General features: G+C 46.9%; 1 protein-coding gene across 1 annotated transcript in view; it reads right to left on the reverse strand.

The window, feature by feature from the left end:
• DENND11 (DENN domain containing 11) overlaps nt 1–15998 on the reverse strand; it is a 36796-nt gene that overhangs the window by 9181 nt on the left and 11617 nt on the right. Inside the window, exons 3-4 of the mRNA XM_014586496.2 lie at nt 8990–9143; nt 1956–2094 (exon numbers count right to left, since the gene is read on the reverse strand). Of these exons, the coding sequence (XP_014441982.1) occupies nt 1956–2094; nt 8990–9143 (293 nt within the window). The remainder of the gene's footprint in view (nt 1–1955; nt 2095–8989; nt 9144–15998) is intronic.

Here is a 15998-nt window from a genome sequence, read left to right on the forward strand (position 1 = left end):
GCAGCCCCTTTGATTGACTCCTGGTGGGTCTATAAAGAGAGGGAGGAGCCCAGGACACATGGCATGGATGGCCACACATGTTCACTCTAGCTCTCTCACAAAGTGATGCCCTGCATGATCTGGGGACCCTGCCAACAGGAAAGGCCACCAGATGCCCCCCAGCCCTGGGGCCTCCAACCTATGATCTGAATGAACCTCTGTTCTCTCAAGCCACTCATAACTCAAGTATCTTCTGCTACTAGCAACAAAACAGAGCAGAACAGCAACGGACTCTGCAGTCTTCCTCTCACTGGTCTGGCTTAGAATTTGACACTGTTGGTCGTTCTTGTTTCAAACCTTGGCCTCACCTGGTGCCCTCTCCCCTCCTCACTGCCCAGCTCGGCCGCCTCCTGTGCACGGCTCGACCCTCCGCGCTCACACTCTCCCCAGGTGGCACTGTCCACCAGCGGCGTACACTCTACGTCTACCTCTAGCAACTTTCCCTCCAAGGTCGAGCCCAATGGTTCGAGGCCTGGCGTGTGACAGCCATAAGGATCTCACAGGCAGGGCCCTCTCACCAGGTCCCGATCAACCCTACTGGGCCAACCCCACCTACTCACCGCGGTACCCCGCTGGTGGCCCCACCGAACTCGTCATCCCAGACTTTCTCCATTACAACCTCACACGCATCAGAACCTTTACGACCAATCAGACAACACATCTCGTCTAGCTATGAACACAGCCAGAACCCACCTGCTTTAATCCACACCCTCAACTCTCACCAGGCACCGTGTGTCACCCACACTGCCACCAGAGTCCACATTCTAAAATACAGACCCCATCACGTCACTCCCAGGCTCAACCCCCAGGCCTCTATCGCCCAAACTACTCCAACCCTGACCAACAAAGAAAAAGCTGGAGCAGGCTCTGCTCTGGGGCACGTACGAAGAGCCCCCGATGCTGGCTCTGGCTCGCAGTTACCTCTGTAGCACACGACGCCCACAGGAGGAGGAGAAAATATCAAAATGCGCTTTCGAAGTAAGGCAAATTTCCAGAGGATGAGGATCTGTTCTCCAAAGAACTTAATAAACTGAGACATGCAGCCAGCTGGGTGTGTGATCTGGAAAACAGAAGGGGGGAGCGGTTATAGCTGGTTACAGTTGTCTTTGGGAAACATCCGGGAGAGGCACCGGGCGCCAAGTCTGCTCAGGTGCCGCCTGTCACTCTCACCAAGCCGAGGGCAACAGATAGAAAGGGCGCCACAGCAGCCCGGGCTCCCTGACTTCCCCCGGGCTCTCTTCAAGCCCTGAGCTCATGCTTCCACTGCACAGGGTCTGATGGAGTTTGAACCATGTGCCCCGGGCCTCAGAATCCTATTAATACAATAAATGCTCGGTCCTTCCTCAGTTCTGAGTTGGTTATTCATTCCTTCACTATGCACTCGAGAAACAGGCTCGGTTTATGCCAAGCCCTAGGAAGGCTAGCTCCAACGATAAACCTCCAAGGTCGAGCCCAATGGTTCGAGGCCTGGCGTGTGACAGCCATAAGGATCTCACAGGCAGGGCCCTCTCACCAGGTCCCGATCAACCCTACTGGGCCAACCCCACCTACTCACCGCGGTACCCCGCTGGTGGCCCCACCGAACTCGTCATCCCAGACTTTCTCCATTACAACCTCACACGCATCAGAACCTTTACGACCAATCAGACAACACATCTCGTCTAGCTATGAACACAGCCAGAACCCACCTGCTTTAATCCACACCCTCAACTCTCACCAGGCACCGTGTGTCACCCACACTGCCACCAGAGTCCACATTCTAAAATACAGACCCCATCACGTCACTCCCAGGCTCAACCCCCAGGCCTCTATCGCCCAAACTACTCCAACCCTGACCAACAAAGAAAAAGCTGGAGCAGGCTCTGCTCTGGGGCACGTACGAAGAGCCCCCGATGCTGGCTCTGGCTCGCAGTTACCTCTGTAGCACACGACGCCCACAGGAGGAGGAGAAAATATCAAAATGCGCTTTCGAAGTAAGGCAAATTTCCAGAGGATGAGGATCTGTTCTCCAAAGAACTTAATAAACTGAGACATGCAGCCAGCTGGGTGTGTGATCTGGAAAACAGAAGGGGGGAGCGGTTATAGCTGGTTACAGTTGTCTTTGGGAAACATCCGGGAGAGGCACCGGGCGCCAAGTCTGCTCAGGTGCCGCCTGTCACTCTCACCAAGCCGAGGGCAACAGATAGAAAGGGCGCCACAGCAGCCCGGGCTCCCTGACTTCCCCCGGGCTCTCTTCAAGCCCTGAGCTCATGCTTCCACTGCACAGGGTCTGATGGAGTTTGAACCATGTGCCCCGGGCCTCAGAATCCTATTAATACAATAAATGCTCGGTCCTTCCTCAGTTCTGAGTTGGTTATTCATTCCTTCACTATGCACTCGAGAAACAGGCTCGGTTTATGCCAAGCCCTAGGTAGTCTAGCTCCAACGATAAACAAGAAGGACCTGGTTTCTGCCCTCGTTTGTTTGATGTGGTTACAGCGCTGGGGGGGGGGGGGAACGAAACGGAGAAATAAGTGATTTAAATACAACCAGATAAGACCTGTGGGGAGGAAGGGAAGGGACGGGGAGAGTCGTGGGACTCCCAGGAAGGTGCCTGATCCCACTCTGGAAAGGAGAGAGAGAAGACTTCCTGCAGGAAGTGAAGTCCAAGTTCCACATAAAGGGCTCTTGGCAGTGAGACAGGCATACACAAAGGCCCGGCTAAGAGGAAACATGAGACTCTGGGAAGGAAAATGAAGAAGAACCTTGCTGAGTCTACCGACACCAACTTTATGGAGACGGGAGGGGAAAGATTTCAGCAGCCCCGTGTAAGTGGCTGAGATTTGATCAGCTCAAACATTGCAAAGCCACGCCTAGAACTTTGCTGGCTCTAGACCGGGGTGGAAGGGTTGCCCTATCTGACTCCATTTTGCTTCTTCTGCTTTGTTCATCATTGCTTATCTTTAAGTCCTTGCAGTGAGTGGAAACGGCATTTCCCTCTGCCCTGCATGCCCAGAAAGGAAACTGTCCTTCAGGTAGCAAATGCTCCCCTGGTACAGTCAGATCTCCCTGTGAACCTGCCCCGAGACAGCAACCAGGCCTCCTCCTCATTCTGTCCTAAGACAATGAATAACTCACCCTTTGCTTCTAGGTCCTCTAACTGAGCCCGTCCTGTCTCTTAGTTTTGCATCTCATCCAGTACAGCGGACAGTATGGACTCTGGTCTGCTCTCTCCCTCGCTGACCTCACTGGAATAAATTCCTTTCCTTATTCACCGTTTCTTCTCTCTCTGTCAAGGAGCTAGTGAATGACAGACCTAACTTCTGGTCCTCCCGGGTGAGTGTCCTGCCTATCCCGGCATCAGTGACACATGTCTTAATAACCTAGCTGACGTCCCTGTGTCCCCGTGGTCACACATGCACATGTACATCTGTATCTGCACCTGACGCTGTGGTTATTTAGCAGAAGGACAATCATATCACATGTTGTTCTCTGCAGCTTGCTATCCTCACATAAATCAGCCCTTCCACATCAACTTCTTAGGCTAGAATTCATTGTCCATAACGGCTGCTTCATACACGGACATTCCAGTGTCTACCAGTGATGATTCTTAACACACAGCATTCTGATGGGTTATGTCTACAGGATGGGCCTGGGGAGTGGGACCTCTGAAACACAAGGTACACGTGTACTTAAATTTTAATGTGCGGACATATGTTTAGAGAGTGCACAAGGTACACGTGTACTTAAATTTTAATGTGTGAAAATATGTTTAGAGGGTGTGTGCGTTCGCCAGAGGCAGAGAGGGAAAGTAAGAAGCCCCCCCCCCCCCCCGCCACGGGACACAGTCCACAATCCCTTCTCCATTTCTTCCTTCCTTTCCGAAGTTTGGCCACACAAGTACATGTGCTGGGATGTTTTTCAAACCACTGGGGCCCGGACTTGACTTGTGCAATCAGCCATGTGGAATCCAGCTGCGTGAACCACCAGGCTACAGGCTGGCCCGGCATGTATAATACTTTTGTCAGGAAGAGCCTCTTCGTGTACATCTTCAGCCTGTGAGGATACCCTTTGCTCTGCCTCTCCTGGGCTCTGACAGGCATATTAATGAGCTCTCCTCCACGAGGCAAAAGAATAAGTTTTCCTCCTCTCCCTCTGTCCTTCCTTCCTGGCCTCTTGGGGAGAGGAATCTACATTCAGGTCCAAGGCTGGGCACCTCCTGACGGGTCTGGAGACAGCCCAACACAACGTGGCTCCGCAGGAGAAATGGGCCGGGGTCAGGAGCACAAGGAGCAGGGTCAGGGCAATGACAGCCTGGATCCCCCGGCCACTTCTTGACCATTTCTTAAGCAGTGTCTCTCAGCCCATGCCACTGGGCCGGGACATCTGGACTCCGCATTTCCTTACTTCCTGTCAGGCTCTCCTAGCGGGGAGTAAAGACTGGCGACTGGGGGGCAGGAGGGAGAAGGAATTCATTCTCTTCGGTCTCCTGCTCTTGCTAGCACTTCAGCAGCAGAAGATGCCCAGGGCTCTGGCCTCCAGCTTTTCCAGCAGTCAGAGCACCATCTAAGCCCTGACCCCATGACCCCTGCCAGGTGCATCGGGTCACAGCAACCCCTCAGAGTTCCGGCAGTGGCTGCACAGGGTCCCCACCCCAAGTTCCTATGGTTTGATGCTGCTGCTTCCCTGCTTTGTGACCTGGCCCCGGGTGTGTGGCAGCCTACCTTAAGAGCCCCCAGAGATGCCACCCTCTGGGTATGTACAGCCTAGGGTAACCTCTGTTCCTTGTAAGTAACCTTCTTCTTTTTATTTATGTTTTCTTCTCACAGCATAATCGTACATATAGCGGGGCCGGCAGGTGGTGTAGTGGTTAAGGGCGCTGGACTCCCACATGGCCGACCACGGTTCTAGTCCTAGACATGGCGGCTTGCTTTCTCGCTTTCCCTCTCTTTCACTCTTACTCTCACTCTGTCCCTCTCTAGTCATATTAAAAATAAGTAAATAGGGAACCAGCAGTTAGAGTAATGGCTATGTCGCTGGACTCCCACGTAGTCAACCGCGGTTCGCGTCCCGGACCCAGTGGCTTAAAACTCACGCCGGACACGTGTGCGTGCGTGCCCAAGATCTCGAGAGGAGAATGGAGGAGAAGGGATTGCTGCGTGACCATCCCCCCTGGGGGATGATTTCTTGCTTTCTGTCTCTATGTCTCTCTCTGTCTGTCTGGCGAGCACATGCGCCCTCTAGCGAAAAACCTCTCAAGAAAAAAAAAAGTAAATAAATTTAAAAAATAAAGTTAAATTAAAGATAAATAAGACAGCTTAAAAATATAATCGTACATGTGGGTTGGGTATGATGTGATTTTTAGTACATGGATACAGTGTGCGATGAGAGCAGTTAGTAAGCCCATCATCCCAGTCATTCGTCAGTCCTCGTGTTGGGAGTACTCAAGTCCTCGCTTTTAGGCACGCTGAGATATACGGGGAATGGCGTTAACTGTACTCACGCCACTGTATTTTATAACCGTATTAATGGTGCCTTGTGTCTATCTGTAATTCTGATTCTGTTCAGCAACATCCCTCTAATTCCCTTCCCCCCACATCCTTCTCAGTCTCAAGTGGTCATTCTTTAGCTCTCTACCTCAATGAGGTCATTTTTTCAATTTCCACATCTGCAGGAGAAAATGTGGTATTTCTCTTTCTGTGCTTGCCTTATTTCACTTAGTATTATGTCCCCCAGGCTTGCCCATTTAACCTCAAATGACAGGAATTTGTCCTTTTTATTGGCTGAATAATATTTCATCATATATATATATATGCACATACACACACATTTTTTATATCATTTTTTTTGAAGAGGTTTTTGCTATAGGGCACGTGCACTCACCAGATAGAGACAGAGAGACAGAAAGCAAGAAATCACCCCCCAGGGGGGATGGCCACGCCACAATCCCTTCTCCTCCATTCTCCTCTCGGGATCTTGGGCACACACGCACATGCACCCGGCGTGAGTTTTTTTAAGCCACCGGGTCTGGGACACGAACCGCAGTTGACTATGTGGGAGTCCAGCGACATAGCCATTACACCAACAGCTGGTCCCACATACACATTTTTAAAGAATTGTTTTTTATTTAACTTTATTTATCTATTTATTTTAATTTGACCAGAGAGGGACAGAGTGAGAGAGCGAAAAGGAGAGAGAGATAGCAAGCCACCAGGTCCAGGACTCAAACCACAGTTGGCCATGTGGGAGTCCAGCGACCTTAACCACCATGCCACCTGCCAGTTTCTATACACATTTTTCAATCTGTTCATCTGTCAATGGACGCAGACTGACTGTGTATTGTGGCGATTGTGAACAGTGCTGCAACAAACATGAGGGTGCAGATATTAAGAGGAAATGGCCACACTGAGGCACCATCGCTTCCATTATTATATGCGATTTTGACTTGCATCTTGTCAGTGGACTCTCTCTTACTGGCTCAGATAAAGCAAGCTGCCATGATGGGGAAAGCAACATGACTGAGAATCGAGGGCAGGCTCCACCAAATAGCCAGTGTGGTACAGAGGCCCTTGGTTCACCAGTTCTCTGGAAAGTTAATCCTGCCTACACTCACAGGAGTCTACAGGCTGATATTTCCCAATTAGCCTTCAGATGAGCCCCCATAGTGGCTGATCCATGACTACTGTCTCATGAGAGACCACGAAAGGAAAGACCCAACTAAGCCATGCTGGATTCCTGGCTCATAGAAACTGTGGGACAATAAATATGCGCTGGGTTTCGATTGTTGTTTTAGATTTTTGTCATAGGATGAGTTTGCTCAGTGGAGAGAGAAAGAGAAAGAAAGGGAAAGTGAAAAACTACCCGCCGGGGATGGCCACGATGAAATTCCCTCTCCTTCTTCCTCCTCTCAGGATTTTAGGCTTGCATGCATACATGCCTGGTGTTTTCATTCAAGCCACCAGGTTCAGGACTTGAACCACAGAGTTGGCCATGTGGGATCCAGTGCCCTAACCACCACACCCACCTGCTGGCTCAAATATGCACTGTTTTAAACCATCAATTTTGGAGTAATTTGTTACACAGCACGAAATGACTAACACAGTGTGGCCGCTGCTGTCTTAATTGCTGACATACCTGTTATCCTATTCCCTTTTCATCCCTTTAGTCCTGCCGCTCCTCTATTAGTGATTCCTCAGTACCAAATTGGTTTGAAATACCTATCATCGCTTCTGTTTTCCTGACAAAACCCTAACTTTATATTTATTAGAGTTCAAATGCTATGGTCTGGCATTTAAGGCTTTCTACAATCTGATTCTAAACCATTTTTCCAGTTTTTCCCTCATGACCAGCTGACATAAACATCTGTCTGGGGGTCATAAAGTGATACCCAAAAGAAAAGGCCTCAGAAGCAATTTCTTTCTGACTTTCTTCTGCCCTCCCATCTAACCCCTCCTCCTCCCCCCGGGAAACCCACTGATACTAGAAGGCCTCTGTTTTAAGGCAGGTCATAGAACCTAGAACTTCTTTTCCCCAAAGTCTACTATAAAACCTAAAACTATAACTTTCTACCACTTTCTCATGAAGAGCTGACCATGAAGAAATTCTCTGATCTATTCCATCTGCTATTGTATCATGAGACCTTCCTTCCAGAGGGGCCAGCCCCATTCCTGAGGAGAAGGAATGCGGTGCAGAGGGGCTAAGAAGACTCTAAGTGGACAGGCCTTGCTGGGTTTCCCACTCAGTCTCCTTCCATGGCTGGCATCCTTTTGTCCAATCACATCTCTGTACAAATGTCCCTGCTTCATCAAACCTTGACACAAAATCAGATTGCTTCCTCTGTGTTTTGGGGTCCTCATTCTGATGGCTCCCCTGTTCACACGTAGATGTTAAAATAAATCTGTGTGTTTTTTCTTTTACTCATCTACCTATTAGTCATTTTAGGAACTGCACTGGGGAGGGGAATTTTCTTCACCCTTATACACTGACTCCCAGTCACACCAGCTTCCTCATGTCCTGTGAGCTTGCCTCGCCTTGTCCTCTCCACATCTCTGCAGAGAGTGAAGGGGGCAGGGAACACACACCGGCCTTGGGGCCAGTCCTGTGTTGAAGTCCTGGCTCTACTATTTAGCAGTAAGACCTGAAGCAAGTCACTGATCCTTGCTTAAAAACAAAACAAAAAACTTCTATTGCTTTAGCTAGAAATACTAATAAACTTTTTTTTCTCCAAAGAGTGCTCCACAGATGTAGATAAATAACCAGCACCAGGTCGAACTCACAGAAGGTGCTGAGAGGCCGGGAGACCATGGCTGCCATCTCTCAGGCTGGAACAAGCATTCCCACTTTCCATCTAGCCAGCTACTGCAGTGACCAACCCCCGCTTCTAAGATGCCTTCCCAGAGTTCTCCCCTAAATTCAGTTTAATTTCTCTAGCAGGGAGTCCTTGGTTTCCACTGAAACATTATGTGACCAACCACAGGAGAGGGAAAGGCAGAGGAAGAAGAGGTTCCTGGTCTAAGTCACTTCTGTATCCTTCCAACACCTAACCCTTGGCCTGGTGTTTTCTGAACTATAAACAAGTGTGTTCTAGTCCCAAAGGTGAAGTACTTCAGAAAAATACCAAATAACTTCAAAAATGTCGTAGCTAAGAAATATCATACTTGTTCATCAACCTCTAGTTCATACATCTGGTTTAAAAAACCTGAAGCAATCCACGGAATCGAATCCATCTTCTCCCCGTTAGGACCCCAGCATGCCTGGCTCTGCCGTATGACTGCAGAAGTGTCTCCACAGCATACTTTAAGATAACTTGCCTTATGTTTGAAATGAACCCAAAGCTTATGTTACAACCCCATCCTACTGCAGGCAGACGTTTTACATGAGCCCAGACATAAATTCCTCATTCATTAAACATTAATCAACAGCTTTGATTTCCAGCACAAGGCAGCAGTGTGGAGAGCAGGGCTGAGCTCACCTTCATCTCAGGGTACATGTATCGGTGGATAGACGGCAGCCAGTAGACAGGGGGCAGGCTGCTGCCTCTCCCAGGGCCGGCATGGAGCACCCCTTTCTTGTCCTCATAGAATGCAGCGAGATGAGAGTAATGTCCCGGCACCTCCAGCTGGTGTCTGCACAACACACACATACACATGTGTACAGTGAGAACAGCTCTGCTCACGGCTCAGAAGTAAACCCCCTGCCAGAAAGGTTAGGACGCTGAGAAGCCAAGGCCCTGATACACTCAAAAGCCCCCATTTGGAGGTTGCCCAGAACCATTCCTTTGGTGTTACTTTAGATCTTTAGGAAACAAGAAGGAAAACAGAGAGGCAAGACATTTATGGGACATAGACACAGATGATTAACTGTTGATGATAACGTGTATAGCACCCTCAGCTGGGCTGATGTGACTTACATTTATGTTGGGTAAATTCACCTTACAAGCTGTAGTGACGTGTAGTGACTGAATGTATAATGAAATTAAAATTAATGGGTCCAGCAGGTGGTGTGGTGGTTAAGAGTATTGGATTCCCACACGGCTGACCACAGTTTGAGTCCCAGACCTGGCGGCTTGCTTTCTCACTCTCTCTCTCACTCTCTGGTCAAATTAAAAATAAACCAAGTTAAATAAAATAATTCATTTAAAAAAAGAAATTAAAATTGAAAGAAGAAAAGATCCTTACAAAAAGCTCAAATGTGGCCCTGAAACTCCCAAGAGTGCCACGCTCACATCCTCCTCCTCTTGGGAAACGGAGAGAGGTAAGGTCGTGGCTAACGTGTACAGTTCTCGAGGAAGGCATGCTAGAGAGCGTGTGCCACTCTTTGGAGAATGGCGCTCCCAGGAAGAAGGGACAACTTCAACACAGGACTGGCCATGCTCCCAGCCTGCAACTTGCCAGTATGGTTACTCCAAACTATGACGCCACATGAGCAGAGCCAAGACTCTGATTGGCCAACTGAAAGCCAGCTATTTTCCAACTACCTCAACATGTGGCAAGCATCTTCAGACACTGCTGAACAGACATGATATTGTAAAAACCAGAGAAGAGCTGGACAGGGCGGAATCCCATATACGCTACCCACAGACTTCTGGGCCAGATGAAGGATTCCCTGTGGGACCAGAGGCACAGAAGTTCTTCCTGAGCCTATAGTCCATTCACTGATAAAAACACAGGCATAGGCGAGCCTGCAGATGCCCAGGGCAGGCAGCTCTGCCTCTCTCCACCACTCCCTGCGACAGTCATCCAATGGCAGCCTCTGTGTTCCATCACTTGTCGTCCCTCTGGCATATCCACTGCTGGCCTGGTCAAGTCTGTCTTATGGCTTTACAAATACAGAAAAGCAGGCACTCCCGTTTACTGCTGGTAGAGGGACAAAATGGTACCACCCACCCCCCCTTTATATTTTTTTTTGGAGAGGTTTTTGCTATAGGGCACATGCACTCACCAGAAAGACAGAGACAGAGAGACAGAAGGCGAGAAATCACCCCCTGGGGGGATGGCCACGCTGCAATCCCTTCTCCTCCATTCTCCTCTTAGGATCTTGGGCACACGCACATACATGCCCGGCATAAGTTTAAGCCACCAGGCTCAGGACTTGAACCACGGTCGATGACACAGGAGTCCAGTGACATAGCCATTAGGACAACCACTGGTCCCCTTTTCTTAAAAATATTTATTTAATTGTACTTGTTCATTCATTTATTTTAATTTGACCAGAGAGAGACACAAAAAGAGAGAGGGAAAGTGAGAAAGCAAGCCACCAGGTCTGGGACTTGAACCATGGTCAGCCACATGGGAGTCCAGCACCTTAACCACCATGCTACCTGCTGGCCCCAGTACTACCCTTTTAAAAAGTAACTTAAATTCCCAATGATTCCTTTTCTAAGAATATAGCCTAGAGAAAGACTTAAGGAAGTGAAGATATTTATCCCCAGGAAGCTCATGTTTACAGAGGTGACAAGTAAGAACCAAAAAGCCCAATATCAGTGAAGTAGATAAATAAATTATAGTATATCTGTATACTGAATTGCTATGAAACCACCAATGTATGATTAAGGATTTTTCTTCCTGATACATTGAAAAGTTAACATGTTACCCATTATAAAATGTAGATATTAAATGACTTTAATAATCTTTTTAAAAAAATGTATATGTACACATTTACATGTAGAAAAAGAATAGAGGAATATATAAAAAAAATTAATAATGGCTATGTCTGGCTATGATGTTCTTTTTTTCTTTGAGCTTTTCTCTATTTTTCAGTGTTTTCTACAATAAACATGTTCATTTTATATTTAGTCTTTTGAAGCCTTTTATTATGGAAATTTTCAAATATACACAAAAAGTACAAAGAATAAACTCCATGTATCTGTCACTTAGCTTTAGTAACGACCAATATCTGATCAATATAGGTAGAGTTTAGCCCTATTCCTTATCACCACCATTTTTTTTTCTTGTAATAAGAAACACTACATCGGGAACCAGCAGTTAGTGTAATGGCTATGTCGCTGGACTCCCATGTAGTCGACTGCGGTTCACGTCCTGGACCCGGTGGCTTAAAACTCACGCCGGGCGCGTGTGCATGCGTGCCCAAGATCCCGAGAGGAGAATGGAGGAGAAAAGATTGCGGCGTGACCATCCCCCCTGGTGGGTGATTTCTCGCTTTCTGTCTCTATGTCTCTCTCTGTCTGGTGAGCGCACGCGCCCTATAGCGAAAACCTCTCCAAAAAAAAAAAAAAAAGTAAAAATAAAAAGAAACACTACACCATAGTATTTTTATTTACGAATACTTTGGGACGTATCCCTAAATGAGAGTCTGCCTAAAAAATAACATAAGACATAAACGCCACGCCCTTTCCTCATCTAGAAAAATAAAGAATGCAGCCTTAATATAAACCAATACCCAGTCCACATCGGAGTTATACCTGTTGTCCCGAAAATGTCACTTTATAGTTGATTTGTTTGAATCAAGATCTAAGCAAGGTCTAAAGATGTGGCTACATGTGTTAGATACATACAACACATGTATTCTGTAATAGTCTTTCTTTCCTTTTCTAATTTAATTTTTTTAATTATAGAATAGTTCTCCAATGTCTTCTGATTCATTAGAAAAGATCATAGAAAGGACTCTTAACTAAGAGATGCTAAGGGCAAGAGTTACAGATGAAACAGTAATCAGTAGGTTTGGCTCACCGGAAGTCAGAATGAACACCAGACACAGATGAGGCGTTGCAGAAGTCGCATGCAGTCCATTTTTATACACGTCATTGCTGTGGTCAAGTTAGAGCAGCTCAAGCTCTCCCTGCCCACCCCTGAGCTCGCCTAACTAGGCTTCCTTCTATCCCTCAGACTCTGTCATATAAACTCTGTCTCATGTTACCCCTAGAACACCGTTTAAGCCATGACTCAAAATCTAGAAGCTATAGAAAGGTTCATGAATTCAAAGAAGAAAAACATCTACATGACAAAAAGTAATGTTAAAAGGCAAATGATGAAGTGGGAAGATATTTTCAGATTATATCACAAAGAACAAATTTCCCTATTACACAACAAACTCCTGGAAATGAACAGGGAAAGGCCAACAACCGTACGTAGCAAAGGCTACAAACAAACAATTCACAGAAAAGGAAACACAAGTGACTCAAGCACATAAAGGTGCTCGACCTCAGCTGTAATTAGAAAAAAATGCAAATTAAAACTCTGCTAGCGTGCCGTGTTTCACTTTTGTGTGGGCGATGTGATGAGATAGGTATTCTCCCACATAACTTTTATGTTGGGCATGTGAAACGGTATGACTTCTAGGGAAGGCCATTCGGCAGTATCTGTTAATGTTACAAATGCACAAACCCTTTGGACTGCCAATTTTATTTCTGTAAATTTAATATACAGACATACCGCTCATGTGTGAAATAAACTTGTTCATGGCTCTTCGGTGCAGAATTATTTACAATAGCAAGAACTGGAAACACCCGAATGTCCAGGATGATGAGTTTGATACATAAAGCACTGTTCTGTGCAGGGCACCTGACAGAACTGGAAAACAGCAGTGAAGCTCGGTGCACTGATGGGAAAAGCTCTCCCACATTGCTGAATGAGTAGGGCAAAGGACAAAGCAACATGTACAGCACACTACCTTCTGCCAAGAAGGGGGACAAAGAGAATATACATCTGTATTTGTATATTTGCAAACTCTGGGAATTTGGACCCCACACGGTTGGAAAAGTCCATGCTTTTCTGGCCCATAAAGAAGAGATAAAGATGGGACCAGCAGTTAGTGTAATGGCTATGTCACTGGACTCCCACGTAGTCCACCATGGTTCGAGTCCCGGACCTGGTGGCTTAAACTCACGCCGGGCGTGTGTGCGTGCCCAAGATCCCGAGAGGAGAAAGGAGGAGAAGGGATTGCGGCGTGGCCATCCCCCCTGGGGGGTGATTTCCTGCTTTCTGTCTGTCTCTCTCTGTCTGTCTGGCGAGCGCACGCACCCTATAGCAAAAACCCCTCAAAAAAAAAAAAAAAAGAAGAGATAAAGAGTCGCTCTCAAGGCCTCCCTAAGACTCCACAATGATTCCTGGGCCAGTGGAAGTCAGCCTATTTGTAAAGGTCAGATTTAGGGTACAGCCTCAAGGTGGTTGCTATGCAAATGAGAGAGAGAGAGATGGGTCCAGACAGGGATCCATAACTAGAAGAATCCACTGACTTAAAAATTATGACCCAGGAGAGATCTATGGCAGTGGACACTTTTACCTGGAACTGGCCAGAAGCAAATAACCAGTTCATTAGTTTTTTGTTTGTTTTTTAATTTTTGACAAAGGGCATATGCGCTTACTGGTAGGTGGGGGGTGGGGAGACAGACAATGAGAAAGCACCTCCCATGGGGGATGGTCATGCTGCAATCCCTTCTCCTCCATGTCTCCCTCCTTTCAGGATTTCAGGCACACAAACATACGCCTGCCATGTTTCTTAAGCGGCCAAGTCTGGGACTCTTAACTGCAGTCGATCATGTGGGATCCAGCTGCCTTAACCACCACACCAAACCGCGGCCCAGTTTATTAGTTTTTGAGGGACGTTTATCACACATACCTGGTCTATAAAAGCAATGACTTCTCCATGCCTACAGAAACTGCAGGACCCCCAACCTACAGCAGTTGAAAATGAGTTCTAAGGCTGTATCGCCTCAAGGAGGGCATGTTCTCCAATTCCTGTTTCAGCTGTGATTAGAAAGGAAGATCGAGAAAGAACCTTCTAGAAGGCAAAGCCAGGGGGAAATGAAAAGGGATTCCACACATCAGAGCCAAGGTTTAACAATGCTCTGTCTGGACAAGGAGTCTTTTCAATTCCTGCTCAGTATTTCATTCTAGTCAGTCCCCTGTATTCCCAGGTTTTGCATCCATAAATTCAACCTATCATAGGTCAAAATATTTGAAAAAATTAAATTGGCTGCATCTGTCTAAACAACTATAGGCTTTTTCCCTGGTTATGATTCCCTGAAGAATACTGTATAACAACTATCTTTGCAGGATTTACATTACATTAGTATTATAACCAATCTAGAGATGATTTAAAGTACACAGGAGGATGTGCAGTATTTATACAAATACTGCATCAATATTATACAAGGATGTGCATGTTCTCAGATTTTGGTACCTGTGGTGAGGCTCCTGGGATCAACTCCCAGGGGATGACTACTGTATTGAGCAACGACTGTTCATATTTCTCATTCTTCCCTTTTCCAAATAGAAGCTTGTATTGTGGTTCCTAATTTACCTCTACACTGTATTTGGGAAGTGGGGAGTGAAGGCATTTGCCTAAGTTTGGGGGTAAGAACCATTACCTAGCCTAATGCAAAGGACTGCTGCATTCACACAGAAATCCTGGAATTTGGACAGGAGGTATTACGTGGATGAGGTTCTGTGATGTCACCCTGGGGCAGGATGTACTCCCTTGGGGTGTACTCTCCTTCCCTCCACATCTGGGAGGGACGTTACCCGGGTGGCGCAGGGGCAAACAGAAGCAAGGCTGCTAATTTTTTTCTCAAAAATCCATTCTTCTTTTTTTTTTGCTTACAACTAAAGCCCCAGGATTTTAACAGGGTCACCCACCAAGGGACTGCGTTCCTCTGTGTACTTGGCTGTTAAGTGTGCCTTTGTGGTTGGGAACTTGCCGATGGACTATGAGAAGTGATGTGGGCACCTCTGGTCTCTCCCTCTCTATTTTGGGCTAGAACACAGACAAGGTAGCTTTGAACACTTTAGAATACCAGAAACATTCTGAGAATGCAGTGAAAGGATGAGAAGAAACAGAGGTCCTTGAATGACTGTGTGTGACCCTGACCACCTTCCTACCTCTAACGATGATAGGAGAACGCAACTTCTATGTATAATGAGGAACTGCATTTTAAAACCTTTGTAACTCCCAGTAAGCTGGAACCCTAACTAAGATAAGACCTCCATTTATATATATTTTCCTGTTAACAGAGGGTACATGCACTAACCAGAGAGAGACAGAAAGACATAGAGGAAGAAATCACCCCTTAATGGGGTCTGGTCACACTGCAATTCTTCTTCCTCCATTCCTCCTTCTTGTTAGGATTCTGGGTACACATGTATACACGCCTGCCATGTTTTCCAAGCTACTGGGGCTGAGAGTCTAACCACAGCTAGCCATGTGGGATCTGGCTCCCTTAGCCTCTGTGCTACAGGATAGTACCACCTCCCCATGATCTTTGAAACATGAGAATGTATTGCTTATTTGGGAAATTATTAGCTTTTTCTTTTAGATTTTTGCCATAGGGCATATGCGCTTGTCCAAAGAGAGACAGAGACAGTGAGAGGAAAAATGAGAAATTACCACTTATGGGGATGGCCACATCAAAATGTTTTCCCTTCTATTCTCCTGGAACTTTAGAAATGCACACGCATGTGCGTGACATGACCCTCAAGCCACTGGGTGCAAGACTTGAACTGCAGTCGACCATGTGGGACCGA

This window comes from Tupaia chinensis, unplaced genomic scaffold (genome assembly GCF_000334495.1).
Source record: "Tupaia chinensis unplaced genomic scaffold, TupChi_1.0 Scaffold000140_1, whole genome shotgun sequence".
In the NCBI taxonomy this organism is placed as follows: domain Eukaryota; kingdom Metazoa; phylum Chordata; class Mammalia; order Scandentia; family Tupaiidae; genus Tupaia; species Tupaia belangeri.